The 15490-nt window shown below is 37.4% G+C and overlaps 1 protein-coding gene across 3 annotated transcripts in view; it reads right to left on the bottom strand.

Moving 5' to 3' along the window:
* The window catches only part of LOC122726418 (ATP-binding cassette sub-family A member 9-like), a 126184-nt gene that overhangs the window by 68995 nt on the left and 41699 nt on the right, over positions 1 to 15490 (bottom strand). For all 3 annotated transcript variants that reach the window (XM_043964109.1, XM_043964110.1, XM_043964111.1), the window contains 5 exons: positions 15303 to 15442; positions 9834 to 9950; positions 8823 to 9024; positions 5067 to 5233; positions 2889 to 3022 (listed from right to left, as the gene is read on the bottom strand). In XM_043964109.1, coding sequence (XP_043820044.1) covers positions 2889 to 3022; positions 5067 to 5233; positions 8823 to 9024; positions 9834 to 9950; positions 15303 to 15442 — 760 coding nt within the window. The remainder of the gene's footprint in view (positions 1 to 2888; positions 3023 to 5066; positions 5234 to 8822; positions 9025 to 9833; positions 9951 to 15302; positions 15443 to 15490) is intronic.

Here is a 15490-nt window from a genome sequence, read left to right as displayed (position 1 = left end):
AGTATGGACAACCTAAGTGTTGCACTGTTAATACACAAAATGTTAAAAGACCTAGAAGAAGGCCTTGAACCTATCTGGTTCTAGGATAATGTGAGGGAAGACATGGATAAGAAGCACAAAAAAAATGAGAAAATGTGGATGGGTTATAACCTATGTCACTGACAGTACTAAAATCAATGAAATTATAACAAGGTGTCTTACTTTTAGCTTTGTATTAATTTTGACAATTGTAACAACAAGTTCATTGTCTGCCTCTAGAAAGATGATTGATTCAAGATTGACTGATTAGCAGATCTGTGAATTGGTTTAGCCATTCTGGAAAGCAATTTGGAATTAGGTCCAAAAAGTTGCTAAACTTTGAGCTTTTGACTAATCTATACTAGTAGTAGGTTTATACCCCAAGAAGTCAAAGAAAGAGGGAAAGGACCTATATGTGTAAAAAAAATATTTATAGCAGATCTTTAGCCCTGTCTAGTCAAATGGCTAAACAAATTTATGGTATTAGTGTAATGGAATTATTATGTTGCCATAAGAAATGACTGAGAACTCAATGAATTGATGCTGAGTTAAGTGAGTTCAATAATTTATATATTGAGAACAATATTCTAAGAAAAACAGCATTGAAAGATTTTAGCATTCTGAGCAATGTCATGATAAGCCACAAGTTGAGTACTGAAGATGAAATATAAGACATTTCCTGCTAGAGAGGCTGATGGACTTAAAGTGCAGAATTAGTTGTACATTTTTTAGAAATAGCCAATATGGGTATTTGTTTTGATGAACTATGAATATTTGTTATGAGGATTTTATTTTTTAATTGTTATTGGGAGTGAGCAGTGAGATGGAGAGAAAACAAATGACTATAAAAATAAACAAGTAGAAAGTTTGAAAGAGGAATCTCAAGGGATGCCCTTTGAATGGGGGTGGATGAGGAGTAATATTCCAAATTTAAAATTATACCATAAATCAGTAATCAACATAATTATATGGCACTGGTAAAATAAGAAAAATAGATCAGTGAAGCAGATTAGTTAGGAAAGAATCAGAAACAATTGAACTCATTAACCCAATTTTCAATATGTCTGAGAAATAAACTACTGGGAGGGGAAACTTCATATTGACAAAAACTACAGGGAAAACTGAAAAAAAGGTTTGGCAGTAATTTGGTTTAGACCAACACCTCATGCCAAATAGCATAATAACCTTATGCTATGCACCTAGATTATTAAGGGAGGAGATGGTGAGGGGAGAGAGACAGAGGCAAAGACAGAGGCAGAGACAGAGACAGTGACAGAGAGAAGGAGGGAGGGAGAGACAGAGAGAGAGTGAAATTAGATACCTCTTACAGTTATGGCTTGGGAAAGTGTTCTTAACTAAACAAGGCAGAAAGATAAAATAGATAATTCTGATGACATGAAATTGAAAATTTTTTGCCTTTACCAAATCAATATATGTAGGATAAGAAGGAAAACTATGAGTTGGGGAGGGTGGTACAGAGAATCAATGCATCAAAGCCTCTGATAAGGGGCTGATATCCAAGGTACATAGGAAATTGGATCAAATATATAAAACAAAGAGCTATTCTCTGATAAAAGGTGAAGGAATATGAACAAATAGTTCAAAAAGAATTTCAAACTTTTAACAACCATATGTCATCTTGCTTGAAATCATTAATTTGGAACAAATTGGTTTAAATTTAATTTAATCCAAACATTAACTAGAGTAAGGCAAATCAAAATAATTGTTGGGTTAGAAAATATATTTTTTTAAATGGGAGAGCTTTAGGAAGACGAGATTACTGTTGGAACTATAAATTGGTACAAATATTTTGTAATGCCATCTGAAATTATTGAAAGTAACTAAAATGTTAATTATACTTTTACCCAAAAATTTCATTGGCATAAGTTCATAGGAAGTAAAAGGCAGAAAAAGTCCCACATAAACATATGTATACATATACATACATATATACATATGTGTGTGTGTATATATACACCAGCACCTTTTGTGATAGCAAAGAACTAAAAAAATTAAAAACCTTTTTAATGCAGAATATGAATATAATGGGATGTTACTATACTGTAAGAATATATATATATATATATGAAGGATTCAGATAAACATGGAAAAACTTACATGAACTTATGCAGAATGAAGGAAGCAGAACCAAGAAAACAACATATACAACTATAACAATAGATATAGTGATAACAAATAAAAATAATAAACTAGCATTCTCAGAGGAGATAAGAAAATTGATCTCTGCTTTCTTTTCTGAAGTTTGGGACTATGGTTGTGGTATAGTGTCAGAATCAGTTGATGTATTGGTTAGTTTTCTTTCTTTCTTTCTTTCTTTTTTGCAGGGAAATGAGGATTAAGTGACTTGCCCAGGGTCACACAGCTAGTAAGTGTCAAGTGTCTGAGACCGGATTTGATCTCAGGTCCTCCTGAATCCAGGGATGCTGCTTTATCCACTGTGCCACCTAGCTGCCCCAATGTATTGGCTAGTTTTGCTGAACTTCTTTTCTTTTTTCTTTTTCAAAAATATTTTGCTATAAGGGATGGTAACAAACTGGACAGAGGATTAAAAGTATCTGACCGTAGTCCCTAGTTATCAAGAATAATTAGCTAAAATAGGTCAAGTGGTTCAATTCCTCAGAGAGGTCATTTGAAGTCTCCTTTTCCGTGGCCTAACAACAGTATCCTGGGGTCTCTATTTCCCCTTCCTCCTCAGAGAATGTTGTCTCCTCATCTCCATCTCCCAACTAGGGGTTCTGATGTCCCCAAGAACAGTTAATGGTGTTTGCCCCATTTGAAAAAAAAATGTCTGTTTCCCCTTCTGGATAATACTAACTCATTGACAATTAGTAAACTGGAGACTAACATACCTTTTTTGTACCTGATACAATAATGGCTCCATTGTATAATAGATCATCTGTGTCATTTTTACTTGCAAAATCCTTTACTTCCAGAACTATGTTTTGGTGCTTTAAAGAATCTATAAAATCTTCAATGCTTGACCCTAGTAAATTATAAATAGAAAGAAATCATCATGAAAATGTCAAAAATAAAAATTTTAAGAATTGTATCTTTATCATGGAAAGGAGAGAGGGACCCACATGTACAAAAATATTTATAGCTGCTCTTTACGTGGTGGCAAGGAATTGGAAGTTGAGGGGATGCCCATCAATTGGGGAATGGCTGGACAAGTTGTGGTATATGAATGTAATGGAATACTATTATGCTGTAAGAAACGATGAGCAGGAGGAGTTCAGAGAAACCTGGAGGGTCTTGCGTGGGCTGATGATGAGTGAGATGAGCAGAACCAGAAGAACATTGTACACAGTATCATCAACATTGTGTGTTGATCTACTGTGATGGACTGTATTCTTCTCACCAATGCAATGGTACAGAAGAGTTCCAGGGAACTCATGATAGAAGAAGATCTCCAAATCCAGAGGGAAAAAAAAAAAGAGAGAACTGTGGAGTATAGATGCTGAATGAATCATACTATTTCTTTTGTTTTTGGTGCTGTTGTTTTTCTATTTTGAGGTTTTTCATCATTGCTCTGATTTTTCTCTTATAACATGCCTAATGCAGAAATGTTTAATGTTATTATGTATGTATGTGTATATATATATATATATATATAAACACCTATATCAGATTACCTGCTGTCTAAGGGAGGGAAGAGGGACGGGAGGGAGGGAGAAAACTCTGAAATTGGGAAGCTTGTATAAACAAAAGTTGAGAACTATCTTTACATGTAACAGGAAAAAAATAAAATTATTAAAAAAAGAATTGTATCTTTATACTCACTTCATATTCTATTATGCTTTATCAGATGTTTTATATTTATGATAACAAGAAGTTCATTGAAGAATGCAAGAGGTTTTTTACAACTGTGAGGACCAGACTACTCAGAAACATTTGTGCCCCTTAAATTTTACTTGTACAAATGACTGTGTAATTTAAGATTCTAAATGTGGATTCTAATCTGTTCCCCCAGTTTTGGGGGAAACTGACTAAAATCACTGATAAAACGAGTTTAGGTTTTTAAGGGTTTATTGAAAAATAGAAAGAAAAAGATTGAGAACAGAATTCCAACAGCCTGGCATTCCTGTCTTTCCTCAAATTTCCTGTGAAGTCCTCTGCCACCACCACCACCATCAATCAGGAACCCAAAAGAGCGAGAGCTCTCCGAGCAGGCTCTCTTTCCTCCTTCCTGTCTCCTCCCAGAAAATAGGAGGCTCCTCAGGTTGATTGGCTGGTAGCCTTGATAGACAGCACCCATGAGCAAACATCATTTCCTGACGCCAAGGAAAAGCCACATGGCCTTGCCCTCTGAGGCATTTTCCTCATGGCGGAGCTTTCCCACAGCAAGTCTCCAGTAGGTGGCATCATTCCAATCATTACATGACTCAATGCATATTAATATGGCAAACATTGTAGACATGAAATATTATTTTTTCCCATGTAGAAGTATACAGAACCTTCTGATTTAGGACATTTGGGTGAATGTGAAAGCTCTCTCATGAGATCTAGGTTTTGAGTAATGAAACTCAATTTTAGATTCTTTAGCAAGGAATTTTTTGGTTTTGGTTTAAATCATCTCTACCTTCTACTTACAGTTAGTTGCAAGAATTAAGTGATTTGTCAAAATGTCTTTCCTAAACTAATATCCCTTACAATTATAACTTCACGTAATTTAATTTATCTTCTCGTGTTTCATAGCCTTCCTTCTTCCATGTGCTCATTTCCTCAAAAAAATTACAATGTATGTGTATATGGTTTTAGGATAACATAACATAATATATAATACTCTTCTAAAACCTTATACACACATTGTATACTTATATTTATATATAAGTATACATATATATTTATATGTATCTATACTATGTAGAAAATATTAGTATATATATGTGTGTGTGCATGTGTGTGTGCATGTGTGTGTGTATAGGCCTCTTCTAAGTTTCTGAGCATACTTAGAACATGCTTGGTTCATGCTCCTAACAATAAAAAATAAATAAAATTAAAACTAAATTTTAGCCCAATTTCTTTACCTGTCTTATTGATGATCAAAAGGCTCGTAAGTGGAATTTGTGGGATTTGTCCAGGAGAGAGGAAATATGTTTCAGGTGAAAGTCCCCAAGAAGTCTCTTGATGAAATATTTTACTCAGTATCATTTCAAAAAGGTTAGGTATAAAAATTACTCCAAGCAGCAGTAATCTAAATAGGAGGGAAAGTAAGATGGGGGCACACAGGTGGGTTTTTTTTTCTTTATAGAAAAAAAAATGTGCAACATATCAACTTTGTTAGAAATCAATATCCAGGTATATTGTAGTATCTTTTTCCCCTGCAGTGGATTATAAAGTAAATGACAAATTGGTTTACTTATTTTCCCATGATGTGGGGAGGGAGAGATGTATAGCTTCATCAGCATACTCATTCACAACATAAGGCTAAATTAAAATTTGAATATGTACTCAAAGAGGAGAAGGAGGCACCAGGAAATAGTGTAAAGCAACCTAGATTTGGAGCCGAACAGCCTGGGTTCACATCTTTTATTTATTTCACTTTTTTCACTTTTTATTTCACTTTGTGTTATTTTACTTTTTTTTACTTTTATTTATTTTCACTATTTATTGATTATATGGTCATAAGCAAGTCATTTAACTTCCCTGTGATTATGTTTATTTAAGTCTAAAATAAGAGTTGGACTAGATGGGCTCTAAGTGTGTTCCAGTTTTAAACCTATATTTCTTTCAAATCCTCATATTGGAGTCAATATCAGTTTTCCCATCTATAAAAGTAGGTAGAGAAGGAAGTGGCAAACCACTCCAGTATCTCTGCTAAGAAAACCCCAGATGGATTATGAAGAATCAGGCATAACTGAAATGACTGAACAACAAATATCATACCACAACAATAGCTCACAAGCCCCTACTGATATCTACCTACATTGTGAATCTGGCTTCCATGGGAGAAGGTTGTAAGGAAAGGATTGAGAGAAGAGTAAATGATTTGAACCAGATAAAAAGAAGAAAGTTGTGTGGGTGGTTTAGAAGAATTTGAGTAGTGAAGAAGGAAAGATGAATTTTAGAGCAAAAAAATAGGGAGGATTGAGGAAAGTTTGGAAAAGAACAATCACTATGTCCAAATAAAGGCACAGAATTGTTAGGGTTCTCTGGAAGAAAGTTGAATAAAGGGAAGGATCTAAGAAGACTAAGGAGGATGGAAAATGATCAAAGGATATTTAGAAGAATTAAGGAAAGAAGGAAAGGAAAATAAGGAAGAAGAAAACAAAAAAGAAGAAAAGTTATCTGGAAAGACTAAGCAAGGCAGAAAGAAAAAATTAAGTGAAACAATGAGAGAGTTAAATTGTTGGAGTGTATTTCTCGGTGGGGCAAGTGGGTGAAAAAGAAGAGGGTGTTTTCAAGTTATTAGGTAGAGCTAACTAACTGGCTGTTGGCAGTGAGGTGGCACAATATATAGAGCATCAGGCCTAGAGTCAGGGAGGCTTTTCTTCATGAGTTCAAGTCTGGCCTCAGACACTAGCTGTGTTTACCTCAGTTTCCTCATCTGTAAAATGAGCTGGAAAAGAAAATGACAAATCACTATAGTAATTCTTCCCACAAAACTCCAAATGAGGTCATGAAGAGTCAGACACAACTGAAATGACTGAACAACAAAAATTGGCTCTTACCATTTTAACCAAGTGCTTAGTGTGTAAGTGCATTCACAAGTAGTTGAAACAGACAAACATAAAAATGAGCTGAAAATCTAACTTTGGAGAGTAGAGAGAACTGGGCAGTGACCTGTATTGGGGGTGTGATGTATGTATTCCTATTATAGCCATGTGATAATAGTCTGTAGTCCAAATCTAGGCCACTCCACACCTCAGATTGTTAGGGATAGTGAATAAAGAATTTCTCAAGGAAATGGAAGAGAGGTTTCAATGGGGGAAAAAAGAATTTGCAGTGGAGATTATTCTTGTTAACAGGTTAGAGAGCAGAAATGTTACAAAAAGGAGAGAAGGAAGGAAAAGGGGTGTGTACTACTTAAAGTTCAAAAACAGATTTAAGGCTCTTCCAGAAGACAGAGCTAGATGTTCTGAGGAAAAAGAAAGTAATTTGTCTTTCAAAGAATAATAGGCAGAAACAATAAGGTCATACAATGAGGGTTAGGAGAAGAAGAAAAGAGAATTCTGGCTAGGGTGATAATAGGAAATTTTTAGTCATTCCTTGCTTCTCTCAGAAACACCTCAGCAAAGGTGAAAACGAGAGCTAAAGATAAAGAAAAAAATTGATAAAACAAAAAAAGAAATACCCCTAAGGTGTTTGGTGTTAAATTATGTTAAAAATCAACTGGGAGGGGCAGCTAGGTGGTCCAGTGGATAGAGCAGTGGTCCTGGAGTCAGGAGGACCTGAATTCAAATCTGGCCTTAGACACTTGACACTTACTAGCTGTGTGACCCTGGGCAAGTCACTTAACCCCAATTATCTCACCAAAAAATCAGCTGGGAAATAGGAGGATACAGGAAAAGGGGGATCTAAGAGGAAGTTATTGTTAGCAAGCAAATGATCACAAACACAAATTTCAACTTTGGAGGATTGATCATAAAGGGGGAATTAAAAAGAGACAACCAAAGTTTTAGACTAAGAGATATGGATGTATACTAGGTAAAAGAGAAGAATGGAAGAGAAGTAGAATCTGGATACTCCAAATATAGATTACCAGTGCTTATCTCTCTCTTTTTCTTTTTTTTTTTTCTTTTTGCAGGCAATGGAGGGTTAAGTGACTTGCCCAGGGTCACACAGCTAGTAAGTGTCAAGTGTCTGAGGCCGGATTTGAACTCATGTACTCCTGAATCCAGGGCTGGTGCTTTAACCACTGCACCATCTAGCTGCCCCTCTCTTTTTCTTTATAAAGAAATTTTGTCTTTGTTTCATGATTGCTATAAAATATAAGTAGACATTGCTTGGGCCAGGAAAAACTTCCAATTAAGAGGAAACTTGCCTGTTTGGATCTCTCTCCAAGAAGAACTGCATGTACATTAACAATATTATTAATAAATTGTCTCTGGCAAATGTTGTCCAAAGAACACCAGGTATAGAATTTGTCTTTCAGAATATTACTGGGCATAATTATTTATCTTTATATATTCATGTAATCTCCTAAATATCTTGACTATCAGATTTATATAAGAAATGATGCAAATCTTTCTCCAATAAATAGTTTTTCTCCTTTTCCTAGCTGAATTGATTCTTTTAAATTTTATTTAGCATAAATTCAATATTTCCTTTTTTATGATCACTTCTCTTCTTCTTTGATTCAGTTTGGTTAAGAGTTTTGCCTATAAACAGACAAGAAAGGTGACATTCAATTTTCCTCTAATTTTGTTACAATGAAGTGATAGTTTCACAGAATCAAAATTTTATCTTAGAGATTATGAAATATGATTCCCTTACTTTGCAGGTGAGAGAACAGAGCCCCGGAATCCTGAAGTGACTTGCCCAGTGCCATACAGGTAGCAAGAACACTGGATTAGGGGCCAGAAAAAAATGGGTTTGAGTTCTAGCTGTGTTTCTTACTGCCCTAATTAGTATAAGAGGGATTATATACACTTTCTCATGATTCGCCTATTTTATCCAAGGATCACATGCTCCTCTTACTGTGGCTTCTCTATTAAACCCAACTCTACTCTACTAAACCCTAAGAGTAGTGGGAAAATTTGGAGCAAATCCCACTCCCTGCTTATGTCAGAGTTCTGGCAACATATTTGGGGGGGGGGAAGAGCTGGGATTTTTATACTCACATGGTAAGAACAGTTTTTCTATCACGTTTTAGTTTTAAGAATCGAAGCCTTGCTATTGCACAGACTTGTTGTCTCCACAGAGCCATGCGATTGAGTGGCACCTTCTTCTTTCCAGGAAGTGAAGAGAGAGCCTGGTCAAGTTCAACAACGCTTTCAGTGTTTCTTGTCACTTCTGTTTGAGCCTGTAACCAACTCCCAAAATCTATGGGAAAGTTGAGAAAGAGACAAAACAAAACAAGCTATTTACAAGATGCTATTCTAAATTCACTAGTTTTCTCTTTAAGGATATTGTAAAAGTCCTAGAATAGTCATGGTCACAACATAAAACAGAGAATAAATTATGTCAATAAGGCAACTTAGGTGGTACAGTGGCAAGAATGGTGAACTTAGAATCAGGAAGACCTGAGTTCAAATTCCACCTAAGATTCTTACTAGCCATGTGACCTTGGGGCAAGTCATTTAACTTCCCTCAACCTTAGTTTTCCCGTCTATAAAATGGACATATTAATAACATGCTTCACAGGATTGTTATAAGGACTAAGTGAGAACATATATAAAGCATTTTGCATAGTTTAAATAGCTATCTAAATGCTAGCTGATTTAATATCCAAACATTTAGTGTCTTAAAAAACAAATTCAAGAGAGTGTGATGCATAGAGGAAACTAAAAAATGTAAGTAAATCCCCTGCCCTGAAGGAATTTAATTTTTAGGAAGAAAAAATAAGACATGTACAAAAACACTACAGTTTATTATAATTTAAAAAAATTTCATAAAATATATGTGGTCAGAAAAATCAAATGCTGAGTAAATTTAAATTCAATTACTCCTGCAGAATAAGGATAACTACTTTGGGAGTTTGTCTTTCAGAAGTGCTGTTATTCTTTCAAGTCATTTGAAAAGGTTTTTACCTAAAGCAGGAATTTTTTACCTTGTTAGTCTTAATGTAAATATTGGCTTCTACATTTCAGGTGATAATTTCATTGCTAATTTCCAGCACATTTTTTTTTTACCTGTTTCATCCGTTGTTTTTCCTTCTAGTTTTAGGAATACTTCATTCAGAGTTGTCATGGAAACACCATAATGCACAATGCCTTGGCCATTATAACTATCAATATCTCTGCAAAGGTCTAAAGAAAACATCATAATATTAAAATGATAAGAATTATTACTTAATTGATAGTAAATATATTGCTAGATAGACAGACAAAAAGAAGAATAGATTTTCCTCAACTCCTTATTCTCCCTTCCCAGACATATCTAATCAGTTGCCAGATCTTACTATTTCTATTTCCACGTTTCTCCCATCTGACCCCTTCTTGTATTCACACAGCCATTACCTTAGTTCAAATAATCCATTATCTCACCAGGACTATTGCAATGGTCTTCTAATTTATCTCTTTGGATCAATTTTCTCATCATTTCAATGTCTTCAAGACAGCTACCAAAATAAATCTCCAGTGGCTTTCTGTTGCTTGTGGGATAAAATATAAACTCCTATGCTTGGCTTTTTTTTTTTTTGGTGAGGCAATTGGGGCTAAGTAACTTGCCCAAGGTCACACAACCAGTAAGTGTTAAGTGTCTGAAGCTGTATTTGAACTCAGGTCCTCCTGACTCCAGGGCCAATGCTCTATCCACTGCGCCACCTAGCTGCCCCTGCTTGGCTTTTTAAAACTTTCACAACATGCTGGACCCAAACTATTTTTCTCTCCTCATTACATATTACTCCACTTCTTACGCTTGGTGATCCAACCATATTGGCCCTCTCTCTGTTCCTGACTGTATTCCTTCTTGTGTCTTGAACTGGAATTACTAGAAGGGCAACTAGGTGGTGCAGTGCATAGAGCACTGACTCTAGAGTCAGGAGGATGGGAGTTCAGATCTGGCCTCAGACACTTGACACTATTATCTGTGTGACACTGGGCAAGTCACTTAACCCCAATTGCCTCAAACATCTGGGGCTATCTCCAGTGGTCCTGATCTACATCTTGCCATTGGACCCAGATGGCTCTGGAGGAGAGAGTGAGGCTGGTGAATTTTCACAGCCCTGTCTCACTGAATCCAATTCAGTGCAGTTCATGATATCACCACCAGATGTTATGGTGCTCTTTGAAAATGAAGGATAAACAACAACAGCAACAACAACAAGGCATAACTGAAAGGCATTCCCTCCTTACCTCTTAGAATCTCTCCCTTCCTTCAAGATGCAACTCATGCACCACCTTTTACACAAAGCCTTTCCTAATTATCTCAACTGCTAGTTCTCTCCATTCTTCCTATTTCAATAACTTCTATTTTTTCTGTATAGACTTATATATGTGTACACTTCCTTGAGAGCAAGGTTTGTACCTAATGTGCAGTAAGAGACCAGGCAGACAAGTTCCAAGAAATTTCAGTTCCCTGGCCGCACACATCAAAGTACCCAAGCAGTCCGTGCCCCACACAGAGCAAGTGACACATAACAAGGGAAAGGGTTAGGATAGAAACTGGAAAGGAAAGCAGATGGGTGCCTTCTATCAGCACAAAAAGGCTTCTGAGTCAGCAACAAAGACAACTTCTGGTTCAAAATAATTTAAGGAGAAAACAAAAGAAGCCAAAACTAAAATTTCAGTTGAGCCACTTTGAGATTAAGGCAACCCCCTGCAAAAGACGAGACCTAGTCTAACCATTTCATCCAAGACCTACCAGCCCCTGCTCACAGTACCCAGAGTATAATGGGGAGCATGTCTGACCCAAATGCAAATCCACAATGCAGAAACTGAGCCTAAAGATACATGTGAAAAGAGGTGAATGCCAAACACAATGAAGAAATTAAAAGGAAAGAGATAAATTCCTGGAGTAAACACTAACTCCACAATAAGTTCAGAGACTCAGAGAAAAGAATGTCTTGGCCACTAGAACTGCTGAACCTAAAAGAAATTAAAGATACAGAAATGATATCCAGGGAGAAAGTTTGGCAAGAATTAATATCTTAGAACAAATAGTGACCAAAAAAACCAAAACACCTTTTAAGAGAATTGAACTCCTTAATAATTATAATAAACCAAACAGAAAATGATTCTGTGAGACAAGAATTGGCAGGGGGATATGGAAAAATAGAAGAAAATATAAAATACGTGCTGTTATGAGCCCAGAGCACCCCAGAAAGGAACCTTCTCCTTGAGAAGCTAAACCAAAGGACAGACATACCTAAAAGAGATAAGTGGAACCAGATTGGACTGAGCTAGCTCCAGGATCCCCACCCTTCATTCTAGTCTCCCTTACCTCTGGGGAGATAAATTTGGGTGTGGCTGCTGCCTTTGTGTCCTGAGGAGAGAGATGGCATGAGAGATCTGCAGCCACCCCTCACCCAATTCCCCCAGCCACCACCAGCGGGGGATAGTCCTCCCTCACTAAGGGAACTTTCCATAGTCAGATGGTCACCCCCATCAGTCCTCTATAAAAGTAAGTACCTGCCTGGGGGCAGCTAGGTGGTACAGTGGATAAAGCAGTGGCCTTGGATTTAGGAGTACCTGAGTTCAAATCCGGCCTCAGACACTTGACACTTACTAGCTGTGTGACCCTGGGCAAGTCACTTAACCCCAATTACCTCACCAAAAAAAAAAGGAGGGAAAAAAAGGAATGCCCTTGGCAAGTCTCTTAACCCTCATTGCCCTACAACCCCCCCCCCAAAAAAAACAAACAACAAAAAAAACAAGCAAACAAAAAAAGTACCTGCCTGTCTCCTGCTCGAAGAGATTCTTATCTCAGAGCCACTCTCTGTGCCATGCCTTTCTCCCCATGAGAAGTCCGAGGATTTCTTTCCTGGTCTCCCTTCCCTTCCCTTCCCCTGCCCTAAATAAATCACTATCTTATTCTAACTGCTTTTGTGTGCAAGAAGGTATAATTCTTTAAAGAGGAATTCCTAAGGACCCCAAGCCCCTACCCCTACCCCAAACCCCTATCCCTATCCCAAACCCCTACCCCATTTTCCCCATGACAGTGCTATAAAAAAAAAAAAACTGACCAGGAAAACAGGTCAAATAAATAATCTAATACTCATCAGACTACCTGAAATGAGTGTCCTAAAAAAAAAAAAAAGCCTGGATATCATATTTCAATAAACCATTAGTGAAAACTGTCCAAATCTATTAGAACCAGAGGGCAAAGTGAAACTAGAAAGAATCCGGCAGTCACCTCCTGAAAGAAACATGGAAATTAAAATTCTCAGTAACCTCACAGGCCAAACCCAGAACATCCTGACCCAAGGAATAAATGCTGCAAAATGCCAAAATGAAAAATGCCAAATACCAGGGAACCATGGTCTTGATCACATAAACCATGGCAGCCACCATGATAAAGGGGAGAACTTCACACACAGTATTCCAAAAAGCAAAAGGTAAGGGCTTATAACCAAAATATCTGGCAAAACTCAATGTAAAAGTACAGAGGGAATAAGGAGATTTGATGAAATAGAGGACTTTTCAAGCCTTCTTGACCAAAAGGCCAGAACAGAATAGAAACAGAAGTGGAGCTTAAATCTCTCTCTTTATATGGAATTTACAATTCTAAATCAAATAATTTTTCTGACAATGTCCTACAACTCAATGTCAGTTATAGGAAGTCTGAAAGACCGGTTAAATATTTGCAATCTTTAATTAGATGATGATACATTCCAAAAGAGTTTGGCCTCAGGAAGCTGACTCTTTGAATTGAAATTTCCCTTTTCTTATGGAAAAAAAGCTTATGGGGTTTTGGGGGAAGCTTTCTCCTAGTCTGATGAAGTAAAAATAAAAGATGGAAGAGCCCATTCTTCCTCTTAAGAGTGTCACGGGGGAGTAATGGTAGTTCTTAGATATTACTCAATAAAGAGTTATGTTCTCACACACAGTCCAATTTGAATTAAAGTAGTTTTTTTTTTTTAATTTGACTTTAGGAAAGGTGAGAGAGAGGGAAGTCAGAGACAGCCTCACAGATAGGAAAAAGAGTATTCAAAAGAATTTCCTCAAATGATAGCAGGAAGGGCAAGGCTATTTTTGGAGGATGGGGGTAGGGGGTAGAGATCATTTGAAAACTGTAAAGTTCTCATTGGGGGTAGGGTAGGAAAGCTTGGGTGCTTGTCATTTCTGAGAGTTGAGGTGTATTTTTTTGAAATGGTGGTCCTGACCTTTGGGGTTATCTCAATCTCCTGGCTCCAGCCAGGTTCCTAGATGCACAGCCAGCATTCAGCTATAAACCTTTATCTTCCCTTACTTCTTCAGCATGTCTATCCTGATATCTGGTCATCTTTGAGTCTGCTTCTCACAGGAGAAACCCATCTAATTGGTTCCAAGACCATGACATTCTAAGCCTATGTCAAGAGGAAGTGGTTGTTGTTTGTCCTTCCTTTTGGAAAAGGACCATGACAAAACACTGGTCCCAGAGTCAGGAGGACCTGAGTTCAAATCTCACCTCAGATACTTACTAGCTATGTGACCCTGGGCAAATCATTTAACCCCAGTTGCCTTAAAAAAAAATACAAAGGGACAGCTAGGTGGTGCAGTGGATACAGCACCGGCCCTGGAGTCAGGAGTACCTGAGTTCAAATCCGACCTCAGACACTTAACACTTACTAGCTGTGTGACCCTGGGCAAGTCACTTAACCCCAATTGCCTCACACACACACAATAAAATACAAGACATCCAAGGCCATCTCTAGTCATCCTGATGTATACCTTTCTGCTGGACCCATATGGCTCTGGAGAAGAGAGTGAGGTTGGTGACCTTGAACAACCCTCTGTCACTTAAATTCAATTCACTGCAAGTCATGACATCACCTCCCTAATGTCCTTGTGGTTTGTTTGTCCTTCATTCTTTTTTTTTCAGGCCAATGAGGGTCAAATGACTTGACCAGGGTCACACAGCTAGTAAGTGTCAAATGTCTGAGACCGGATTTGAACTCAGGTCCTCCTGAATCCGGGGCTGGTGCTTTATCCACTGCACCACCTAGCTGCCCTGTCCTTCATTCTTGAAGAAGACCATGACATGGGAGTGATATCATGACTTGCAGTGAATTGGAATCACCCCATGTCATAGGCCTCTTCAAGAATGAAGGAAAAACAACAGCAAGGACATTGGGGAGATGATGTCATGGCTTGCAATGAATTGGATGTGAAATAGGGCTGTGCAAAGTCACCAAACTCACTCTCTCCTCTGGGTCCAGTGGCAAGATATAGGTGACTGGAGATGCCCAGGGTTGCAGTGGGAAACCTTGGCCTATCAATGAGAGTTAGAGTGATTTGGGTTTAAGGCATGATACTTTAAAAAGAAATCTTGCCTCTAAACCTCAAAATGCCATACCACTTCAATGGAGGACTCCAGTTGAGACCCAGACAAGGGGTAAGAGAGATAGTTGAGGTAGAACAGAGGACAGACACAATACTCAGGTCCCAGATTAGTGTAGACCAAGCCTGGAAAAAGCCAGACAATGACACCACTCAAAAACATCCTACAAGATAAATTACCTGGAAATTTATCTGTCCTTTCCAAGGGCAATGTATACACAAGCTTTCCTTCACTTTCTTCTTTTAATTTAGCATCAGGAATATGATGTTTAACAAGAGATGTTATTGTTTCTGAGTCACAATTTTCTTTCTTGTGCAAACTGATGATTTTGTTTTTTTTTAAAAAAAAAAGAGACCATATGTTTATA

This window comes from Dromiciops gliroides, chromosome 4 (genome assembly GCF_019393635.1).
Source record: "Dromiciops gliroides isolate mDroGli1 chromosome 4, mDroGli1.pri, whole genome shotgun sequence".
Classification (NCBI taxonomy): Eukaryota; Metazoa; Chordata; class Mammalia; order Microbiotheria; family Microbiotheriidae; genus Dromiciops; species Dromiciops gliroides.
Note: the sequence above shows the minus strand (reverse complement) of the source record. Positions and strands in the feature narration are given on the sequence as shown.